At 42.4% G+C, this 24449-nt stretch overlaps 2 protein-coding genes and 1 pseudogene across 3 annotated transcripts in view; 2 read left to right on the top strand and 1 right to left on the bottom strand.

Moving 5' to 3' along the window:
- LOC148000697 (disks large homolog 5-like) overlaps nt 1–24449 on the top strand; it is a 90948-nt gene that overhangs the window by 55580 nt on the left and 10919 nt on the right. The gene's annotated exons all lie outside the window — the stretch shown is intronic.
- On the bottom strand, nt 1776–2075 carry LOC148000699 (small integral membrane protein 14 pseudogene; annotated as a pseudogene).
- Nucleotides 16581–23836, top strand: LOC148000698 (uncharacterized). Of its 2 annotated transcripts, XM_087586954.1 has the most exons (5): nt 16581–16808; nt 17549–17711; nt 18864–18995; nt 19453–19629; nt 23243–23832. In XM_087586954.1, the coding sequence occupies exons 1-3, from the start codon at nt 16658–16660 to the stop codon at nt 18904–18906; spliced, it is 357 nt and encodes a 118-aa protein (XP_087443080.1). In that variant the 5' UTR covers nt 16581–16657; the 3' UTR covers nt 18907–18995; nt 19453–19629; nt 23243–23832. The 2 variants fall into 2 exon arrangements, with proteins under 2 accessions (XP_087443080.1, XP_087443079.1); XM_087586953.1 differs by lacking the exon at nt 19453–19629 and having other exon boundaries at nt 16665–16808; nt 23243–23836.

Here is a 24449-nt window from a genome sequence, read left to right as displayed (position 1 = left end):
ACATAGATAGTTCCATGCTAAATACAAATAAAAAGATCTTGGATTACAAATACAAAACCCCAAATGAACATGTCATTGCAGATGTGTGTCCCTTCTGAGCGCACAGGTTAAAATCAAACTTTATCATGCCAAGAGAACATTCATGAGAAAATTGCTGGAGACACCAGGCAGATTAGAATAGAAGTAATGGTGCCGGAGAGGTGGTTCCACAGTTAATACTGGCTACTCTTCCAGAGGTCGGAGTTCAATTCCCAGCAACCACATAGTGGCTCACAACCATCTACAGTGAGATCTGGCGCCCTCTTCTGGTCTGCAAGCATGCATGCAGGCAGAATGCTCTATACGTCATGAATCTTAAACAAACTAAAATAAAAATAAATAGGTTTGGAAAGCTATGTGTATTATATATAAAAAGTGCAATTACATCTACTGCTATCCTGCATAGATTTACAGGGGCCTGCAGCATCCTTCTATGTCTGATAGTTCACCCACCACTTCAATATCTGAGACCAGTGTCACTTATGAAATACTTCATTTAAGTTATAAATGTATCATTGTCATTCAAGCCTGGAAATATTAACTCTTTGAAGGAATGTACAAAGAATTTTAGTCAGTATGTTGCTACAGGATCTGTTAGGGGTTGGAGAGATGGTTCACGGATTAAGACTACCAATTGCTCTCCCAGAGATCCTGAGTTCAAATCCCAACAACCACATGGCTACTTACAGAACTCTGCAATGGGATTTGATACACTCTTCTGGTGTGTCTGAAGATAGCTACAATGTACTCACAAGTAGAAAATATATACTAAAAAAAAGGAAAAATAGGACTTCTCAGTTTAATCTGGCAGACCTAAATGTCATGGACTTGCTAGACGGAGCAGGGTGGGCTTGATCCTGTAGGAATGTACCCAAGCACTGAAATTAGCACTTTGAGTCCCTATGCCCAGTTGTGAAGAGTCCTTTCATGGTTGTGGTGAGCAACTTTGCTTATCCTTTCCCATCAGCCAATTCTTTCTATGTAAATGAGACCATTTCTGTAGTGTCTGGTTTCAGGTGAATTCTGATTGGCTGTGTGATTCTGACATTTTTGTGGCTCCAGTTGACTAAAGAGGAAGCCATCCATGGTTTTCTAGGTCTCTGAGGGTTTTAGCTCTTTTAAAAATATTAATCAATCATGTTTATTTAAAGTATTAACATCAGAAAATTTTAATGGGAATTATTTTTAAAAATCAGTAAACAACCGAATCGATTTTCCTATTCTAGCCATATAAGCCAGCTGGACTTTGTAAGAAAAATGATCTAAAGCATCAGTGTCAAGAACTACAGAAAACTGCCACCCACAGGTAAACTGCCACAGTAAAGTGACTACAGCACGGCTCTGTCACTCATACCAGAGAACCCAAAATAAATACCTTATGAAAAGAATTAAAATCTATCCAAACCACTTAAAATACTTAAATGCAGAAACCTTAAGTTTCCTTCAGTTGGGCCAGAAACCACCACAGACGCTATGGTCAGGGTTCCAGGGAGAAGGAGTGGAAAGTTTAAGCTTAGGCCAACCAACATAGCCCTCGACTTTTCAAAGAAATCGTTTACTCAGGTATACTGTAAATAAGGACTGTGGCAACACAGGAAACAAAGGCAGTTGGCAAGTGAAACTTCTAGAAGCTCATGAAACTGCAGATGGAAAAGGAGAGACAGGTAGTGCCAGGTTCTCTGCAGTCGTTCGGTCGTGCAGGGTGTCAAACAATCGCTGCTTCCCACACCAGGATGTTAGCCCACAGGAGGGGCTGGCGGGACCTGTCCACTGTGAGGACTGGAGGGCTTTCCAGGAAGGCTGAAGCCTCTCAGGTTAGGAGGCCTCAGTAGAAAGAGGAGCACAGCGATCACCATCCAGGCCATCAAGATCACAGTGATGCTGATGCCACTGTCACCGGAGGGCCCTGGCAATTCCCGAAGGCATTCTGTGTTGGTACAATAGGACTGGGACTGCCGGAGCAGATTGATGAGTCTTCTCATAGCGCGTTCATGAGAGTAAATACATTCACAGGGATCAAATCCTCCTTCAGTCATGGTTGGTTACCAGCTTGATTTTACTCAACTCTTTAAGGCCGCCCAAACAAGTGGTGGGTGGGGAGGGAGGTGGCCTGGAGTGTTCTGGACGCCCCTGTCGCTGCCCTGCTGCTGGCCGCCACCCTCCTCCCCTCCGGATTAGATAGTCAATGTCACTCTTAGCCGCTAGACCCGGATCTGCGTTTTGCCTTTTGTATGGGTGGATCACGAGGTTGTCAAGTGTGGGCAGAATCTGGGAGACAGCTTTGCCTATCGAGGTTGGTGTTAGTCTTTGTATGGTTACCAGGGACCAATTCCAGATCCTCTGGAAGAACAGTAAGTGATTTCAACTGCTGTGATATCTTCCCTGCCCCTTCCTCTATACTTTGATCTTTCTTTCTTTTTTTTTTTCTTTTCCGGAGCTGGGGACCCGAATCCAGGGCCTTGCGGTTTCTAGGCAAGCGTCTACAACTGAGCTAAATCCCCAACCCCATACTTTGATCTTTCTGTAGTCTCTCTGACTCCATCTGCCATAATGAAGACTTCATCTCATAAAACACTGTGGACAATAGCTACTGTGAAAAATACCATAAGTTGACAGAGCCTCCATTTTCACATAAATATATAAACACATAAATACCTAAAGAAACACAGAGACACACATAAACACACGCACAGAACACACAAAGACACACAGAGACACACACAGCCCAAGTCATCATATTCTTTAGTAATTCTGTCCAGAGCCAAGTGGTTATAGGGATAGAAGAAAGTACAATTCCCAGCAATTTCAACTGAATATCATGTAATGCATATTTATGAAATGCATACTTCACAGTATTTTAGGATTCGAGTACATTATACTATCTATCCTTTATTTTCAAAAGTATCGAAAGTTATGAAGAGAATTCCAGCCTAGTATCAGACTTGTGTCCATCAGAATCAGAACAGTTTGCTGTTTGAAACTTTCTTTTATTACAACTGTTTCCTAATGTCACATAGGAAAACCGGCTTCAGCCAGAAATGCCTCTAGCTACCACATGCATCTGAATCTCACTCTGGGAAAACCATGAGAATCCATGAGAGAATGTGTGTGGCTCTTTGATGTCCAGCTTTCCTGTAGGTCTCTTCTGGCTTGCACGGATACCACTCCTTGATTCCTCCCTCTAAATGGCCGTGCAACCTTCTTGCCTTGCTCTGCTGCTGGTCACTGACAACTTGAGGAAGGTAAAAATTGCCTAGTGTGTTAGTGAAGCAGGCCTTTGAATGTCGCTCTGAGGGGTTTTGGGGAGAGAATCGACGTAAAGCTCACTCTGAATGGTGGTAACACCATAACTCTCAGGCCAGGTGCCTGCACTGAATGGCACAGAGAGGAAGCTAAGAGCTAGAATTTCCCTATTTCTGCTCCCTGCTCCACCCACATGGAAAGAGTCTCATTCACATCCTGCCAGCCAGTCCACTTCTACCAACTGCACCTCTCACGGCTACACTCACCCCTTCTAGGATGGAGTCTGTGCTTTCCGACTCTGAGCCAATGGAACCCTCCTTTCTTAAAATGCTTCTGTGACAGAATGGGAAACACGACCAGTGCAGTCACTGCTTCCTTCTGCCTTTTGCACACTCCTCCCGCCTGGTTCCCTCACAGCCTTCGCAGTCCAATGTGTCTATAAGAAAACAGGCTAAAGATGTCACCTTAATTCTCCTTTGACTTGTCTCTGGGAAGAGCCTTTTGCTACATCAGCCCAGATAGAAGAGTGAACGAGGAAAAAAGAGAAGAGAAGACAGTAGATGGCCTAGGCAAGGGATAACTGAAGTTCTCCTTGTAACACAAGCTACTTCCCAAGATATTACCACTAATCCAGTTTCTGTGTCAATATGACCCCCAAACCTAACCACCTATCATTAGAGCACATTTGCTGACAAAATTTTGTTGCAGTTAAATTTCTATTATATGTCTTTCAAAACACATCTAAAAGTGGAGTGGGCTTTTCCAGCTAGATTCATGACCTCCTCTCTCCCACACAGCACCCATACTCAAATCACCTGTGACATCTTGTTTCCTAAACACAGGTATGGCTGTCACTTTTACTTTTCTCCATGGGATAGTTTAGGTAGAATGACCTGACCACACCTGTCCATCAATGATTGGCCTTCTAGCTTTAATGACTTCGAAAAATTTATGTTTGTTGATAATGGAAATCCTCCCACAGTATAAAGTCATTTGCTCCTGCTCTCAAACAGAGGAAAAGAAAGAGAGAGAAGGTCTGCCTGCTAGGCATAGTCAAGGTAGGTCAAGGCCTGTTGGCAGATTTTTCAGCCTGCTGAGGTATGGAACCTTAAGAGAAGGTGTACTTGAGGCTTAAATTTCTATTGACATTGGTGGATAAAAACGGAGTAGTTTGGGGGATGGGAACGAATGCATTGTTTATTTTAACAATTTGTTTCTGTCAGCTTGTGGTTATGCTTCCCACAGTGCTATAGTAAAATAGGGCTTTGAGAAATGTGCTTGTTGTTTCCTTGTACCCACCAGCAGCCCTTTCATAGCTGTCTCTTTCCTCTTCTTTTGGCCTTTCCTCATCTGCCCCTCAGAGAACCTTTCCACTTCCTACCAGTCAGTCCACCAAAGTAGGGCCATGCCGTTTCAGGAAACTGGAATTTCTGAAAAGCCCATTGAATATGGAAAGCAATATCCCCCAGGATATGTCCTGCAGCTCAGAGTAAGATGTTGCAAAAAGAGGATAACTGACTGATCTCCCCCTTTGTGCTTTCAAAAAGAACAAATACTTCAAAACCATAGTTTCTTCTGCCTCTCCATTACAGAATCTGATTTCAGCCCTGCACACTGTGCTCTCCTGGATCCATGGATGCTAAGCTGCAGGTTCTGGAGATGCCAACCACTCAGATGAATTCAATGTCTGCTCAACTCAGTCCATTCATTCACAGTTCCTGGAGTCATTGCGTCCACCGACCCAGACGCCCATCGCCGATCGAGAGTATTCCACGCAGCGGATCGAGTTCCAGCAAGCAGAAGGATCTTCAGTCACAGAGCACATTGCGGAACTTTCCTGACATGCTGGACAGAACTAAGAGGTTAGTGAGAAACAAGTTTGTGAAAAGGATCCTATGTCGCCATCTTCTGGGCAAATACAGAATTACATCCTATTACCTTACTTTGGAGTCTGAGGCTTCCTTCTAGCCTCCCATGTGCCTCTGTTCAAGACATAGATGCAGATATTCACAGCCAACCATTGGACTAAGCCTGGGGACCACAATGAAAGAGTTAGGGAAAAGCCTGAAGGAGATGAAGGGGATTGGAACCCAATATGAAGAACAACAATATCAATTAACTGGAGCCTTCAGAGTTCCTCGGGACTAAACTACCAACTAAAGAGGATATGTGGTCCCGGCCATGGCTCCTGATACATATAGTGTAGAGCATGTGTAGCAACAACTGGCTCATCTGACATCTCTGGGATGGGAGGCAACTGGCCCTGTAGAAACTTGATGTCCCAGAGAAGGGGGATGCTAGAGGGGTGAAGTGGAAGTGGGTAGGTAGGTGGAGGAGTGCCCTCTTAGAAACAAAGAGGATTGGGAGGGTATGGGGGTTCAAAGTGGAGAGACCAATGATGGGGATGACATTTGAAATGGAAACAAATAAAATGACTAGTGTATAATAGATGGTGACAGATGTCTCCATAAGGACTAGATATTCATTATCTGTAACAGGTTCATTGAAAGTCAAAATCCATAACTTTTGTGACTTACTTATTATTGAAATTTCACATAGATGAACACAATCAACATTTTAACTTCTCTCCTTGCACCCATAATAAATCATTAGTTACCTTTATAAAACAATTTAAAAAGCAATTAGGGTTTCTACTCTCTTAGGCTTCGATACAGCGCCTCATTTTACTGTCCCTCTCTATGTTCCCTCCATTGCTGCCCTCTCCCTGTCTCTTCACATTTCACATTCCTATCCCTGACAGTGTCCCTCAGCAATCCATGAGTGAACTTGTACTTCCCTAAATGAGGACAGTCTGGCCCACGTCCCTAGACCCTCACACTAAACTGATCATACAGTCACACAGATTGAAGAATCAACAGCTAACACCCACACCCACATTTCAGTGAATATGTATCCCATTTGTCTCTTTCAGTCTGGATTGCCTCATCCAGAATGACTTTTACTAGATCCATTCATTGTCCTGCATAGTGCATGCTTCCTTTTTGCCTTTTGTAATTGTTAAGCAGCAATGCAGTCTGTAAATGCACCACGTTTTCTTTATGCATTCATCCGTTAAGGGACAACTTAAATATTTCCAAATTCTAAGCATTATAAATGAGCTTCACTGAACATGGTTGAGCAAGGGTCTGTATTCTAGGATGAATCAACATCTGGACATGAGACCTGGAGTTGTATCTTAAGGTACAACAATTTTCACCTTCCTGAAGAACCATCATACTGATCTCCGAAGTTGCTGTAGAAGTTTGCCTTTCCACCAGGAGAGTATGAATGTTCCCCTTGCTCCATAACCCAGTCAGCTTGAGTTGTCACATGTGTTATTAACCTTAGTCATACTGACAAGTGTGAAAAGTGATCTCAGAGTAATTTTGATTTGCATTTGCGTGATGTAGAAGGATGATGAATATTTCTTATGAATTTCTGTCATTTGAGTTTCTTTTATTATGAATGTTATGCTTAGATATGTAGCACTTTTTAATTATTTTTCTTCATATACAGTGTTTTAGTTTTTCCAATATATATTTATATTAGCCTGTTGGGCCCTACCTTGGAGTGTTTCCCTTCCCCCTCGCTGTGCCTTTCAGCCTACTATGGCCAGAAGTTGTTTACACCCTTGGCAGCTTCTCTCGGTCCCTGATTTGGGGCCAGGACCTTCCATGGCACCCATTCCTCTTGCTGAGCCTTTCAGCTTCTTATTGTTAAGAAGTTGTTTACACCCCTGTGTTGGGGTCGGGACTTGCCACGATGCAGATTTTTCCTGTTTTCCTATTTTCCTGGTTGGGGTTTTCACCTGCTTTATTGCTTTTCCACGGCTTTTGCCTCTGGTATATAAGGAGATCTCAGTAAAGCGTGGACAGCCTTCTTTTAACACGAATGACCCGAGTGTGTGTTTCTTCTTAACTCTTATAGGCCTATGCCCGGTTCTGAGTGTCCTGATGACACAGGCATCATCAAATGGAGGTCCCACCAAGATTGGAAAAGAGAGGACAACCTGACGAGATGGTCCCAGGAAGCCGGCCAGTGAAGGAGGGACGTATTGGGGAAAATGGGCCAGGAAAGGTCCCAGTAAGCAGGATACAGAAGCACCGTGGGCATTGAAAGCACGTGCAAAGAAAAATAAAGATTTGGGGTACTGGTGAGTAAACCTTGTAAAAAGGGACAAGGTAATAATGGTCAAATGTTTTTGTGTACGTGTTCTTTTAGAGTTATGCTAAAATCTAGAGAAGCAAAGTTAATTTTCATAGATGCTTTTAGTCTTTGGACCCTGATTAGAGACATTTTACACCCTAGACAAGAGAGAAAATGGTTTGAGAAAAACATTCCTCCCAGACTCTCCACAGATGCTTTGGCAAAAGAAGGAAAGTGAGATTAAGCTTTTTAATAGCTCTCCTAGGCACATCCTGCCTCCTTGCTGGCTCCTATTGGAGATGTGCTTATTTCTGGTTCTATGTCCTTTAGGTAGGGTATCTGAGTCCTTTTGGTGGGACACCATCTAGCTCCTCCCTCTATGTCTATTGTCTGTCCTTGTTGCACCAAGCTGTCCATGGATGTCAATGTATGTCTGGGTTGTGCTTCTTGTTGCTTGAATGTTTTGTGTTTCATGTTTAAAAGAAAAAATGGTGAAAACTTTAAATGCTGGTTGATTCCCCCTTGATTTAGTTTTAAGTCCTTTCAAGAAAGGAACAAATAAATAAAACAGTTTCAATTGACCTTTGGAGCCCAGCATCCTAGATAACTGGTTATCTCTGGTGTTAACTGTCATGTGTGTCTCTGACTGAATCCTGCCTCAATGGAGGAATGTAGCTAGGAACCTAGGTCTGTCCACTGGGGAAGCTCCCCAGGGGGCTGGCTCAATGTCTACACTAGCTGGCCTTAAAGGTGCCAGCAGCTTCAAAGCTTCTATGGTAATGGAGCTGTTAGCTGTTTCTCTTAGAGAAATCTTTGACTGTGATATTTGGAATCAACAGGTAACAAGGTGCTTCTTTTAAAATGACAGCTAAAGAAGTAAAAATGGTGTTTGATCTAAGTACTAAAGATATGTGTAGTCACTTCATTTTTTTCTGTTTGGTTTTAAATGTATAATAAGCTTTACATGTCTTGGCTATAGGTGACTGGCTTTTAAGTTATTGGGTATGGTTGAAAATTTGTAATATTTGTAATAGAATGTTGGCTTAAAAAAGGAGTCATTCGAGAAAACACGTGGCATGTGCCAACCCAGGGAAACAGGTCTAGATTGGGATAATATTTTAATATAACTCTTATCATGGAAACTGGACTTGTAAAAGAATTTAGGGCAATGTCTCTTTGGTGAGGTATTAGAGCCTGCAATATCGATCCTTCATATGCAAGGCTTGGCCGTCATACTTTATAGCATGAGGAATGGACTTGGTGTTTTGGAGAGACTGGATTTTGGAGGATAGTTTGGTGGAGGGTGAGTTTTGCTTTCCAAAGATATGGCTGTGCTCTGATGTTACAAGGGAAACTTAAAGATTGTGGCTAATGGGGCCCGCAGCAGCTCTCTGCTCCCAGACCCGGTGAGAGAGAGACCCAACCGCCTGGTCAGGTGGGCACTCCTGAGGCTGCAGAGCGGAAGAGACCACCAACACTGCTCACCCCTGCCCACATCCCTGGCCCAAGAGGAAACTGTATAAGGCCTCTGGGCTCCCGTGGGGGAGGGCCCAGGAGCGGCAGGACCCCTGCCGGAGACACCGCCGGACCCTGAAGGAAACAGACCGGATAAACAGTTCTCTGCACCCAAATCCCGTGGGAGGGAGAGCTAAACCTTCAGAGAGGCAGACAGGCCTGGGAAACCAGAAGAGACTGCTCCCTGCACACACATCTCGGACGCCAGAGGAAAAAGCCAAAGACCATCTGGAACCCTGGTGCACTGAAGCTCCCGGAAGGGGCGGCACAGGTCTTCCTGGTTGCTGCCGCTGCAGAGAGCCCCTGAACAGCACCCCACGAGCAAACCTGAGCCTCGGGACCACAGGTAAGACCAAATTTTCTGCTGCAAGAAAGCTGCCTGGTGAACTCAAGACACAGGCCCACAGGAACAGCTGAAGACCTGTAGAGAGGAAAAACTACACGCCCGAAAGCAGAACACTCTGTCCCCATAACTGACTGAAAGAGAGGAAAACAGGTATACAGCACTCCTGACACACAGGCTTATAGGACAGTCTAGCCACTGTCAGAAATAGCAGAACAAAGTAACACTAGAGATAATCTGATGGCGAGAGGCAAGCGCAGGAACCCAAGCAACAGAAACCAAGACTACATGCCATCATCGGAGCCCAATTCTCCCACCAAAACAAACATGGAATATCCAAACACACCAGAAAAGCAAGATCTAGTTTCAAAATCATATTTGATCATGATGCTGGAGGACTTCAGGAAAGACCTGAACACACTTAGGGAAGCACAGGAAAACATTAATAAACAAGTAAAAGCCTACAGAGAGGAATCGCAAAAATCCCTGAAAGAATTCCAGGAAAACACAATCAAACAGTTGAAGGAATTAAAAATGGAAATAGAAGCAATCAAGAAAGAACACATGGAAACAACCCTGGATATAGAAAACCAAAAGAAGAGACAAGGAGCTGTAGATACAAGCTTCACCAACAGAATACAAGAGATGGAAGAGAGAATCTCAGGAGCAGAAGATTCCATAGAAATCATTGACTCAACTGTCAAAGATAATGTAAAGCGGAAAAAGCTACTGGTCCAAAACATACAGGAAATCCAGGACTCAATGAGAAGATCAAACCTAAGGATAATAGGTATAGAAGAGAGTGAAGACTCCCAGCTCAAAGGACCAGTAAATATCTTCAACAAAATCATAGAAGAAAACTTCCCTAACCTAAAAAAAGAGATACCCATAGACATACAGGAAGCCTACAGAACTCCAAATAGATTGGACCAGAAAAGAAACACCTCCCGTCACATAATTGTCAAAACACCAAACGCACAAAATAAAGAAAGAATATTAAAAGCAGTAAGGGAAAAAGGTCAAGTAACATATAAAGGCAGACCTATCAGAATCACACCAGACTTCTCGCCAGAAACTATGAAGGCCAGAAGATCCTGGACTGATGTTATACAGACCCTAAGAGAACACAAATGCCAGCCCAGATTACTGTATCCAGCAAAACTCTCAATTAACATTGATGGAGAAACCAAGATATTCCATGACAAAACCAAATTTACACAATATCTTTCTACAAATCCAGCACTACAAAGGATAATAAATGGTAAAGCCCAACATAAGGAGGCAAGCTATACCCTAGAAGAAGCAAGAAACTAATCGTCTTGGCAACAAAACAAAGAGAACGAAAGCACACAAACATAACCTCACATCAAATATGAATATAACGGGAAGCAATAATCACTATTCCTTAATATCTCTCAATATCAATGGCCTCAACTCCCCAATAAAAAGACATAGATTAACAAACTGGATACGCAACGAGGACCCTGCATTCTGCTGCCTACAGGAAACACACCTCAGAGACAAAGACAGACACTACCTCAGAGTGAAAGGCTGGAAAACAACTTTCCAAGCAAATGGTCAGAAGAAGCAAGCTGGAGTAGCCATTCTAATATCAAATAAAATCAATTTCCAACTAAAAGTCATCAAAAAAGATAAGGAAGGACACTTCATATTCATCAAAGGAAAAATCAACCAAGATGAACTCTCAATCCTAAATATCTATGCCCCAAATACAAGGGCACCTACATATGTAAAAGAAACCTTACTAAAGCTCAAAACACACATTGCACCTCACACAATAATAGTGGGAGATTTCAACACCCCACTCTCATCAATGGACAGATCATGGAAACAGAAATTAAACAGTGATGTAGACAGACTAAGAGAAGTCATGAGCCAAATGGACTTAACGGATATTTATAGAACATTCTATCCTAAAGCAAAAGGATATACCTTCTTCTCAGCTCCTCATGGTACTTTCTCCAAAATTGACCATATAATTGGTCAAAAAACGGGCCTCAACAGGTACAGAAAGATAGAAATAATCCCATGCGTGCTATCGGACCACCACGGCCTAAAACTGGTCTTCAATAACAATAAGGGAAGAATGCCCACATATACGTGGAAATTGAACAATGCTCTACTCAATGATAACCTGGTCAAGGAAGAAATAAAGAAAGAAATTAAAAACTTTTTAGAATTTAATGAAAATGAAGATACAACATACTCAAACTTATGGGACACAATGAAAGCTGTGCTAAGAGGAAAACTCATAGCGCTGAGTGCCTGCAGAAAGAAACAGGAAAGAGCATATGTCAGCAGCTTGACAGCACACCTAAAAGCTCTAGAACAAAAAGAAGCAAATACACCCAGGAGGAGTAGAAGGCAGGAAATAATCAAACTCAGAGCTGAAATCAACCAAGTAGAAACAAAAAGGACCATAGAAAGAATCAACAGAACCAAAAGTTGGTTCTTTGAGAAAATCAACAAGATAGATAAACCCTTAGCCAGACTAACGAGAGGACACAGAGAGTGTGTCCAAATTAACAAAATCAGAAATGAAAAGGGAGACATAACTACAGATTCGGAGGAAATTCAAAAAATCTTCAGATCTTACTATAAAAACCTATATTCAACAAAATTTGAAAATCTTCAGGAAATGGACAATTTCCTAGACAGATACCAGGTATCGAAGTTAAATCAGGAACAGATAAACCAGTTAAACAACCCCATAACTCCTAAGGAAATAGAAGCAGTCATTAAAGGTCTCCCAACCAAAAAGAGCCCAGGTCCAGACGGGTTTAGTGCAGAATTCTATCAAACCTTCATAGAAGACCTCATACCAATATTATCCAAACTATTCCACAAAATTGAAACAGATGGAGCCCTACCGAATTCCTTCTACGAAGCCACAATTACTCTTATACCTAAACCACACAAAGACACAACAAAGAAAGAGAACTTCAGACCAATTTCCCTTATGAATATCGACGCAAAAATACTCAATAAAATTCTGGCAAACCGAATTCAAGAGCACATCAAAACAATCATCCACCATGATCAAGTAGGCTTCATCCCAGGCATGCAGGGATGGTTTAATATACGGAAAACCATCAACGTGATCCATTATATAAACAAACTGAAAGAACAGAACCACATGATCATTTCATTAGATGCTGAGAAAGCATTTGACAAAATTCAACACCCCTTCATGATAAAAGTCCTGGAAAGAATAGGAATTCAAGGCCCATACCTAAACATAGTAAAAGCCATATACAGCAAACCAGTTGCTAACATTAAACTAAATGGAGAGAAACTTGAAGCAATCCCACTAAAATCAGGGACTAGACAAGGCTGCCCACTCTCTCCCTACTTATTCAATATAGTTCTTGAAGTTCTAGCCAGAGCAATAGACAACAAAAGGAGATCAAAGGGATACAGATCGGAAAAGAAGAGGTCAAAATATCACTATTTGCAGATGACATGATAGTATATTTAAGTGATCCCAAAAGTTCCACCAGAGAACTACTAAAGCTGATAAACAACTTCAGCAAAGTGGCTGGGTATAAAATTAACTCAAATAAATCAGTTGCCTTCCTCTATACAAAAGAGAAACAAGCCGAGAAAGAAATTAGGGAAACGACACCCTTCATAATAGACCCAAATAATATAAAATACCTCGGTGTGACTTTAACCAAGCAAGTAAAAGATCTGTACAATAAGAACTTCAAGACACTGAGGAAAGAAATTGAAGAAGACCTCAGAAGATGGAAAGATCTCCCATGCTCATGGATTGGCAGGATTAATATGGTAAAAATGGCCATTTTACCAAAAGCAATCTACAGATTCAATGCAATCCCCATCAAAATACCAATCCAATTCTTCAAAGAGTTAGACAGAACAATTTGCAAATTCATCTGGAATAACAAAAAACCCAGGATAGCTAAAGCTATCCTCAACAATAAAAGGACTTCAGGGGGAATCACTATCCCTGAACTCAAGCAGTATTACAGAGCAATAGTGATAAAAACTGCATGGTATTGGTACAGAGACAGACAGATAGACCAATGGAATAGAATTGAAGACCCAGAAATGAACCCACACACCTATGGTCACTTGATTTTTGACAAAGGAGCCAAAACCATCCAATGGAAAAAAGATAGTATTTTCAGCAAATGGTGCTGGTTCAACTGGAGGGCAACATGTAGAAGAATGCAGATCGATCCATCCTTATCACCCTGTACAAAGCTTAAGTCCAAGTGGATCAAGGACCTCCACATCAAACCAGACACACTCAAACTAATAGAAGAAAAACTAGGGAAGCATCTGGAACACATGGGCACTGTAAAAAATTTCCTGAACAAAACACCAATGGCTTATGCTCTAAGATCAAGAATCGACAAATGGGATCTCATAAAACTGCAAAGCTTCTGTAAGGCAAAGGACACTGTGGTTAGGACAAAACGGCAACCAACAGATTGGGAAAAGATCTTTACCAATCCTACAACAGATAGAGGCCTTATTTCCAAAATATACAAAGAACTCAAGAAGTTAGACCGCAGGGAAACAAATAACCCTATTAAAAAATGGGGTTCAGAGCTAAACAAAGAATTCACAGCTGAGGAATGCCGAATGGCTGAGAAACACCTAAAGAAATGTTCAACATCTTTAGTCATAAGGGAAATGCAAATCAAAACAACCCTGAGATTTCACCTCACACCAGTGCGATTGGCTAAGATCAAAAACTCAGGTGACAGCAGATGCTGGCGAGGATGTGGAGAAAGAGGAACACTCCTCCATTGTTGGTGGGATTGCAGACTGGTAAAACCATTCTGGAAATCAGTCTGGAGGTTCCTCAGAAAATTGGACATTGAACTGCCTGAGGATCCAGCTATACCTCTCTTGGGCATATACCCAAAAGATGCCTCAACATATAAAAGAGACACGTGCTCCACTATGTTCATCGCAGCCTTATTTATAATAGCCAGAAGCTGGAAAGAACCCAGATGCCCTTCAACAGAGGAATGGATACAGAAAATGTGGTACATCTACACAATGGAATATTACTCAGCTATCAAAAACAACGAGTTTATGAAATTCGTAGGCAAATGGTTGGAACTGGAAAATATCATCCTGAGTGAGCTAACCCAATCACAGAAAGACATACATGGTATGCACTCATTGATAAGTGGCTATTAGCCCAAATGCTTGAATTACCCTAGATCCCTAGAACAAACGAAACTCAAGACGGATGATCAAAATGTGAATGCTTCACTCCTTCTTTAAATGAGGAAAAAGAATACCCTTGGCAGGGAAGGGAGAGGCAAAGATTAAAACAGAGACTGAAGGAACACCCATTCAGAGCCTGCCCCACATGTGGCCCATACATATACAGCCACCCAATTAGACAAGATGGATGAAGCAAAGAAGTGCAGACCGACAGGAGCCGGATGTAGATCGCTCCTGAGAGACACAGCCAGAATACAGCAAATATAGAGGCGAATGCCAGCAGCAAACCACTGAACTGAGAATAGGTCCCCTATTGAAGGAATCAGAGAAAGAACTGGAAGAGCTTGAAGGGGCTCGAGACCCCAAAAGTACAACAATGCCAAGCAACCAGAGCTTCCAGGGACTAAGCCACTACCTAAAGACTATACATGGACTGACCCTGGACTCTGACCCCATAGGTAGCAATGAATATCCTAGTAAGAGCACCAGTGGAAGGGGAAGCCCTGGGTCCTGCTAAGACTGAACCCACAGTGAACTAGTCTATGGGGGAGGGCGGCAATGGGGGGAGGGTTGGGAGGGGAACACCCATAAGGAAGGGGAGGGGGGAGGGGGATGTTTGCCCGGAAACCGGGAAAGGGAATAACACTCGAAATGTATATAAGAAATACTCAAGTTAATAAAAAAAAAAAAAATTGTGGCTAATGATTGCCAGTGTTACATTGACTACAGTTTACAGTCTGATCCCAGACAGACTCGGGATTCTAACTCACACATATCTGTGCTTAAGAAAAAATCAAACAGGTGGAGATTGTCACAAGGGTTGATGAGGCTATGGAACTTATAAGAGCATGACAGCCTGCTTCCTCCAACTGCTATTTCAAGAAATACATATAGAATTATTATAGATTTAAAAGATTGGTCTTTTTTTTCTTTCCTTTTCTTTTCTTTTCTTTTTTTTTTTTTTTTTTGGTGCTGGGGACCGACCCAGGGCCTTGCTCTACCACTGAGCTAAATTCCCAACCCCTAAGAGATTGTTTTTATACTGTTTCTTGCACTCTTGGGTTGTTGTGAAATATTTCATTTCTTGTGTTTCCTTGGGTTTTGTTTGACTTGACCATACATTTGTATGCCTTTTTGAAAGAAAAATGTACTAATTTTTATTTATTTTGGTGAATTGTTCTTTGGATGACTTTTGTCTGTGGTTCCTCTGAATGCAGTTCCAACGGTGGCCAGAGAGACACCAGATACTGAGTTATAAATGATGGTTAAGCACCCTGTAGGTCCTCAGAGTGAAGCCAGCAGGTTGCCCAGGTCAAACTCCAATTCTAGCTCCCAGTGCACCATGATGTGCTACAGCTTCTCTGCTTCCTCCTGCTCTTCCTTGGCCAGCAGCACCTCTGCATTCTGCCCCTCCATGGCTCTCGCTTGGGTCTCAGTTCCTCCCTCACTTTTGGGGATTTTAACTTTAAGAATGGACAGAAAGTTTACAATTTGATGTTTGTTCTATACCTGAGAAGCTTTTTTGCCAGGAAAAGGGAGTTTCCATTGCACAAAATGGGATGGTAAGACAGAGATTTCAGGAAAAAACATGGGTGAATATATTGAAACCATGACCCCTCTCAAGGCACACTCCAAGAAACAACATACTCCAACTTGCATACATTTAAAGGTGAAGGAAAAAAATATTGGCCTCTGGGGAACAGTAACAACTGTAGAAATTGGACTATATGTCACATGCATGGACACTGGGTTTATACATTTCAGGAAGAAGAATATCCCTCATCCACGGTCTTTAGACCTTTGGCTGTTAACAAAGATGTTCTATCCATTTCAAGGTCTGATACAACTCTCCCTCTCCTCAGCAACTGAGTTGTAATGAAGGAGTGAGAACTCTGAAGCTCTGGAAGGAGAGTGAGCGAATGGGTGTTCCTGGCTCAAAAGTGAGTCTCTGGAAAAGCCACTGCAGAAACTGGTCAGTCTGGGTGGAGGTAGTTAGCAAGTAAGCTATGGCATTTCCCACTGACATCACCGGTAGTGTCTTCCCTGGAAATTCTCTTGTATCCAGGAGACACTAGAATGTTCTGTGATGTCAGCAGTGTTGTGGTGACACCAACTGCCTGAGCGATTTCCCTTCATTTCCTAATGGGTTCCCGAGGAGGCATGTTCTCCAGGATCCTCAGTCTCTTTCGGAGGGACAATCATATCCATGCAGGCACCAGACCAAGGCAGAGGGAGGCCAGCCTTCTATCATGTTGGAGAAGAAGACGAATGGAAAGGTCCTTGAGGAGGTCAAGTGAGTACTGGGCAGGGCAAGGGGAGCTCCCTGGAGCAGGTTGGCTTGTGTTGGTCCTTCCAGGAGTAGGACATATGATTTAGAGCCTCAGTCTTCCTAATGGCTGACCCAGACACAATAATTTCTGATCATTAGTTTGACAGAAAACCAAGAACTGTTATATGTCAAGGGGCTTTCCTTGGATCTCTTTAGTGTCCTGGGCAGTGTCAAAGAATACCAGGATGAGCCTTTATAAGAATAACAAAGTGTCTCTTCCAGGATCGGCTGTTGAAACACTTCATTCTCAGCAGTGTCCTGTAGATTACTTGGGTAATTGATGCCAAGAGGGATACTCTCCTGGTCATATATCAAGGTCTCAGTTACTTTGTCCTTGAACACACATGATTAGGGATTCAAGATGTTAAGCAGTTTGAACTCAAGGACTTACCTGCCTCACATCAGACATTAGCTGAGAAGGTCCTCCAATTCTTCTTGTTTAGGCCAGCTTTAGAATTTCAGTGACAGAGGAATGGCTTTAGGAGGTGTGGTCTATATCTATGATGGCATATGTCATCATATGGCTATGATGGTGGGAACAGGGAACTAGCTGAGTTCAGCTTAAAGATAGCTTTCTTGCTCTGTCAGGGATTCACTGTATCTGTAGAACTGTTCATCCTCAGACTTCTGTTTAGAGTAAGCATAGTTTTCCTTGACACTGTGTCCACATATATGCCTGTTTACTGGTGTTTATCTACCTACAGAGTTTGATCAGAAGGCATCGTCCCAACCCTCGACGACACCTGTTGAAGAGGAGAGAATGAAGCGTTTGGAGAACCTCAAAATTGCTCTCCAGAAGATGCAGAAGGAGAGAGATGAACTCAGGAGTATCCTGGCCGATTACCCGGGAAAGAATTTAAATGACAGGTAGTCACAATGCAAGTTCTGTTAAATCCACATTTCCTCACATCACAGTAGGCTACAACTCCAGGGTGTCCTCATGGTCAAAATCACTTTCCTGATTGCATCAGAATGTGAAGTTCAGATGGGAATGGGATGGTGGCACAGGCTATTTTAATTCCTACAAACGTAAATCATAGCCTGTGGCCTGATTGAATCACAGTCTGGGAGTGAGGGTAGTAGTGTGTGAGCTCTCATTGTGTGGTTTAAGGAGACTGGACAGGTGTTGGCTTGTGGGAATTTCTAGGTGCTCTGATTATGACCAATCATTGTTGTAATTGACGTGGAGGTGCTTTGGGTTCAATAGGTCCTGTGAAGAGCTGGAGGGACCCAATCCCACTTGCTGCCTCACAGTGTGTGACTGGACTGACAACAGGGGATCACTGGTTTTCTCTGATTTTATTCATTGTATTTGGAGATAATGCCACATCCTTATATTTAATTGGCATTCTAATTGTATTTGAGAGAGAGAGAGAGAGAGAGAGAGAGAGAGAGAGAGTGTTTTGTGTGAGTTTGTGTGTGTGTATGCATGTGTGATTGTGTTTGTGTGTATCACTTAAGATCTGGGTATTCTATGTACTGATTTGGCCTGAGAATTATCCTGTGTCAATTTCCATGGCATGATAATGATGAGGGTGAGAGCCTCACTGTGAGCAGTAGAACATTTCACATCTGCTCAGGTGGACGCACATGGGAATCTCCTGGTGCGTGTTATAAATTCTTTTCCCTGTAAATACTGTTCATGTTCCTTTGGGTTTTCATGTAGCAATAGATTCTATGATTGAGAATTGTTACCTAAGAACAGGAGAATAGTCTTCATGGGCTTAAGTTGGAGCCTGGATTGTGACACAGGGTCCTCGAATGTTCTTGGCAAGCTAGTCTATTCCTTCAAACCCCCTCAGGGAGCTCAAGCAAATCAGCTCCCTCCTTCTGTTTCCTGGCACTGCTGTCTCCGTGTTCACAATAATAAACTTAATAAATATCAAATGACCCAGTACCAAGAAGCAAGGGCGTGGCATGTCCTAGGCTGGGGTAGTTCAGGATTCAGTCTGAATTCATGTAATTCTTGAATCCTTCATTCATAATGTTATTTCATCCTTGGACCATGCCTTACCACAGGAACAACTTTGAGTCTGAGATGCTCACGATGCAGCACCAGTAAGTGATGACCGACATGAAGAAAATGAGCGAGCAGGTCAATAGAGCTTTGGTCAAATGTACACACCTCACACTGGAAAATGACTGGTACTGGTGAGTAACTTACAAGGTTGTGACCCCAGCACAGGGCACAGCATGTGTCAGCCCATTCTTATCTTCGAAGTAAAGTGAGGATCAGGCTTTTTAGTGTTTGAAGCAGACCAGGAAGCCTGTGTCTAAGGAAGGCTCTAGGACACACAGGACACAGAAAGATTGGCCTCCAAGCGACATTCTAATAAAATGGACAAATAAGCACACATGGGGATTAAGTCCTCTTCCGGGAAAAACTTGAATCAATGGTGTCAGTTTTTGAGAAGTGCCCTGAGTCTTCTGGAATGTGGCTCTTTTCTCCATTTGACCTGTCTCTAGGTCATGCTCCACGGCTACTGTGGACTTGGACTATAATCTGGGACTCTCTTCAGATCAGGACCCTAGAAGGAGTAATGGACTTGGAGACGTGGGAGGAAGTTGGAGACTGGCTGGGAGTCACCATTTTTATTTTGTGTCTCAGCCACAGCTTCTGCCCCCTCCTAACTGAGTTGTTTGAGCTGAAGAACAATGCCCAGAGAGCAGGGCATGAGAACAGGGAGCTTCTATGGGAACAGATTGCACTGGAAGAGTCTATTAAGGAAACAACAAGGTTCTGTGGGGAAGCCAGTATGAAAATCCGTGTAACAAGCATCCTCAGGTAGGATGAATGAAGCATCAAGGGCAGGTTTTCCTGATATCTAAGCATAAACCAAGTCAAACCAGTTTAACCTTTCTCCACCTTATCCAGACACTCTCCTAGGTCTCATCCAGTTGTTCATCTCTTTGAACATTTACAAAACTTTCTGTGATGTTAGCTTCATGCAAGAAACTGGAGGATTGACAACCAAATCCTCCTGCTCAACTAGAAAATGCATTTCCTTAAGGGGGATCTGTTGATCACACACTGCACACTTACATGCCATTATGCTAGAGGGATGCCATGAGGTAGCCGTCTTTGTAGTGCACAGAACTGATTAGAGTTCAGTTCAATTGCCAAAAGAATGGCTCTCATTGTCAATTATAATGGGGCTTGTGGACTTTCTCTCCTTTTCCCCGTACATTGAAAATGGTCCCTCCCGCCTGTCCAAATCGTGGTTTCTAGTGACAGTGCTTGAGAAGCAGTTTGTCCGTCCTGTTCTATGTCAGTGTTTTAGTGTTCTTTCCTGTGGCTTATGTCCTGGAGCTGACTGGATGAACAGGGATGTAGGAAAGACTTCTCTCAGGGTGAGGGTTTGTGTGAGATATGTGAGGATTAGAGGGATATTTTTGTCCAGCTCTCTCAACCTAGTGTGCCCAAGAAGTGCATTCCCTACACAGGTTTACTCTATAAGGGATGGAGAGCAGTGTCTAAGCTCTCACTTGACACATTTCCTTTGCCTAATCTGTATTCAACAACTGTTGTTCTAGCATGATGGCCTCCCCATTCTTTTCTGCTTCTCAGTTATGATTTCTGTTCTCTCCCTCTCCCTCTCCCTCTCCCTCTCCCTTCCCCTCTCCATCTCTCTCTGACTCTGTGTGTGTGTTTGTGGGCGTGTTTTTTTGTGTGTTTTTTGTCTGTGGGCACATATATGTGTGATCATGTTTATGACTATGGTGCATATTGTACTTTGGAAGTTGTTTGTTTTAATTGTTTGTGATATGGGGGTCTTATATATATAAGTGTGTGTATATGTGTGCTTTTTCACATGTGTGTGTGAAGTCATCAAGTTTCTGAACACAGACACATATATATTTATATATATTGTATAAGTCTATATGTGCATATTTAGAAACATGTAAAAGTATACACACACACACACACACACACACACACACACACACACACACACCACAAACACTCTGAGAGAGAAAGAAGAAGAGAAAACATAATCTTTCCAATTACATTTTAAACTGTTCTTAATGGGGTCTTGATCACTATTCAAACTATTTACACTGGGAAAACTATTCATAAACATTGATATTACTTGGAGAAAACTTGAATAGGGTACAGGGATGTGAGGAGAGGCTGCTGTGTGAAATCTATATACCTCAGTATAGAAACTGATGACTCAGAGCTCTTCTGCCTTCTTTGCTCTCAGTGTATAGTAACACTGGAAGGTCATGTGGCTTGTTGTGTCTTCTCAGCATCCTGGTTATGTTAATCGTTACCTGCCACCACTTTCTTTCCAGATTGGCCTAAACTTGGTTGAATATACCTTGGCTTTGGAGTTTGGCCTGGAATTTGTTAATTGAAAGATTAATTTGCTTAGAGTTGAATCTGCAAGCAGAAGATGTCCAGGAGTTATGCTGAGGTGGAATCACATCTTTGCCTCAGACAGAAACTTAGGCTCAAAATCGTCCAAAGCACTCACCCTGTGTTGTGTTGTGGCAATCTTAACCATTGTTATTCAAAATCATTTGATCTGAGTGAAAATCATCTGTAAGGAGGGTTTAGAACAGTGATGACCCTCAGACATTGCTGGAGGTGTCAAATGGGTAGCCCTGTGAGAAGCTGTGTACAACTCTTGTGAAAGTTCAACCTTTTGACACAGCGATTCCAGAACAAGAAGTAGGTGTGAGCAGAGAAACTGTGGCACATTAGTGTTGTAGTGGTTCACCTCAGAGCAGCCATGAAGCAAAATTACCCAGATATCCATCAGTCAGAAAGTGAAAACGTACAATGTTGTACAGCCCTTCCAATGACTGCGGCTGAGTTTGATTATACCTGCCAGCATTTGGCTTTGAATTAGCCTTCTCTTACTCGAATTATATCTGATAGCATCCCAGTACAAGTTTTACCTTGGATTGTGGTTATGGAGAAATCCTAGCTGTTTGTGCTGGTAGTTTGTTTCCCCTGTCAGGTATTGTATGGTAAAGGGACCTCATATTGAAAAATGCAGCTCACTTTGCATGCACTGGGAAACAGTGAGCAGAGGACTGAAGAGGCTCACCTCCCCCCCCCCCCCCCCAGTGCTCTGTTTCCTGAAATCAGCCTCCTGTGCACAGCCTTGTGACCTTGCTAAGCAGGCTTGGCTAACAGGCCTAGATGTCACATTTCTAATTTCTGATTTTCAGGGGAATACACTTTATTGGCTGAGCTGTCTTTAGGCTATGCTCACTGTGTACTTACTCCACTCCAGGTTTTTTTTTTTTTTCTTATGCCACAATAGTAGACTGGGTGATCCCTTCTATTACCATTAACTGGGAAACTAACCACATTCTGCAAAATACTCTGCTTGTATATGTGAACAAATATATTTGGGTGAGTTCAAAAGTGTGTATGTCTGGGTGTCTGTCTGTCTGTGTCTGTATATATGTATGTCTCCATGGACAATATAATCTTCTAATGACCAGGATGAGGAGAGAATGGAGGAAAGTCTGCAGGACCCCCTGAATCAGCAAAAACTGGTCACTGAGCAAAAGGCCTTGTCTGAGAAGATGCAGCATCATTTCGGTGTCACTGAGAGGATTTGAAAGCACAGGATGAGAGGACCCAAGTAGATTCCCTGTACTTATAAACTGTCTTATTGGGTGTGTGACTTTCTCCATAGTTCTCAGCACCTGTCACCTCGGAGCAGCTCAGAATATTTTTCTTGTCCATTTTAAAAGAAATTCCGTCCATGAAGTGTATGTGATCCATAGAGATTCTGGCTAGTGTGTACTGATCCCTCCAGTCTGTGCTCTCTTGTATTATCTGAGCCCAGTGCCTTTAGGTCTCCCCACAAATAGTTTTATGATACACATAAACAAAGGAGTGGTATAGTTTATTTTCTGCATGAGTATCTCCTTTGGACTTCAATGCCTACCCTCGGCAAGATTTCCATGCAGCATATTCTTGCCAAGTATAATATCACTTCAGTGTGCATGTACTTCTTGAGATATTGTTTCTCTGGGTCTTTGCAGATATTGAGGTTGTCATGTGGACCCCAGGCATATTCCTGCACTGGAGGAATAATAATAGTCTTCATTTCAGTGATGGCCAGACTTCCAAGGCCTTCCTATTGTTTTCTAGTTTGTTCATATCTCTCCTCACCTGACATTGAGACATTGCTACATGATATTAAAATATAATGTATACGTATGATTGGAATTATCTGCTGTTCACTGTTTAATTTTTAGCAGTTTTGAAAGCTGGGAAAATATGCAGGCCTGTGGGATCTCTTACCCTTCTCTCTTGGGCATGAGAGAATGACCTCAGATGAAAGATCATCCTGGATTATCCTGCTGAATTGTGCTGCTGTGTATGGGATAAGTGACATGGCAGGTTCTCACCAGGCCTTTTCCACCCCTAGGTCTGAACACTGTAGCAGAAGCTTTCCCAGGGCACAGAGCAGGATTACAACTCTCAGAGACAGAACTGTCCACCAGGAGCACTGAGGGTGCAAAGATTAACACCACCTCCCGCATCTCAGTCCTTGTAACCATACCAATCTTGGGCTAAATTTGAAAGACCTTGAGATGTGGCCTGGAACACGCCTCACGTTTAACCTTTTGACGACTTGTCCATCAACAACCAACCACTCCGAGTGAGGCAGGTCTACATTCATCTTGAGGAGATTTTTACCATCTTACCTGCCGTTCTGCTGTGTTTGCAAGGCCAGCAACAGGCTGGAGTTATATGTTGAAGAATCAGCAGGAATTGAATGCTGACTAATTTACTTGTTATATTTGTTTTTAGTTTGAAGTTTGGTTTTATGCATTTGGTTTTATTTGTTTACGTTTGAAGTTTTGTTATTTATTTGTTAACTTTAGTTTTTTAATTAATATGCTATATTCTTAAGGCTATATACATTGAACTCATTGACTCCCCACTTTAAAATGTTCTCGAATAAATTAATTTTTGCCAATAAATAAAAATGTGACCTTTAACCCTTCACTCACAAGACCGTCCTGAGTCGTGTGTGGTTCTTCCTCCTGTAACAGCACAAGTGTAAGGCAACAGTGGTTTTCTGCAAGTCTCATGCAGCTTAGGCTTCACCATCAGTTCACAGCAGCCAGAGCTGCACAGGAAACTGTGCTCTTGATGTAGACAGTGTATCGTGCTCTGTGGATCCCACATACATGATGAAAATTATCCTTGCTTTATCCCTGTGCTCACAAATTTAGCTTCCTTTATAGTGACAAACAAAGGAGAAACACAAGTATTTCTCTAATACATTAGAGGAAATAAAAACATTCAGTATAGGAATATAAAAAGCGACCAGGACACACAGAGCTGTATGCCTCTGCATTCCTTATAATAAAGCATCGGTTATAACTGCACATTTATTGAATTCCAGCAATTTTGGAGGAACGATATTTTTAAATTTTTTATTAGGTATATTTCTTTACTTACATTTCAAACGTTATTCCCCTTCCTTATTTCCATCCTTAAGCCCCCATTCCCTTCCCTCTCCCTTCCCCATATGTGTATCCCCTATACATCCCCCTTATTGTTCACCACTATTCCCCTGCACTGCCCCTGGAACATTTTCTTTATTGTTCTGTTGGTTTGTTTGT

The sequence above is a fragment of the Rattus norvegicus genome, chromosome 15, assembly GCF_021556685.1.
Source record: "Rattus norvegicus strain SHRSP/BbbUtx chromosome 15, alternate assembly SHRSP_T2T, whole genome shotgun sequence".
NCBI lineage: Eukaryota > Metazoa > Chordata > Mammalia > Rodentia > Muridae > Rattus > Rattus norvegicus.
This window is presented reverse-complemented; position numbering and strand designations above follow the sequence as displayed.

Excerpts from the sequence above, each read along its gene's own strand:
- LOC148000698 (XM_087586954.1), top strand. The coding sequence starts at position 16,658 with ATGGGTTCCCGAGGAGGCATGTTCTCCAGGATCCTCAGTCTCTTTCGG. Across the intron at positions 16,809-17,548 it reads AAGGTCCTTGAGGAGGTCAA|AGTTTGATCAGAAGGCATCG; the intron begins GTGAGTACTGGG and ends ATCTACCTACAG. Across the intron at positions 17,712-18,863 it reads GGAAAGAATTTAAATGACAG|GAACAACTTTGAGTCTGAGA; the intron begins GTAGTCACAATG and ends GCCTTACCACAG.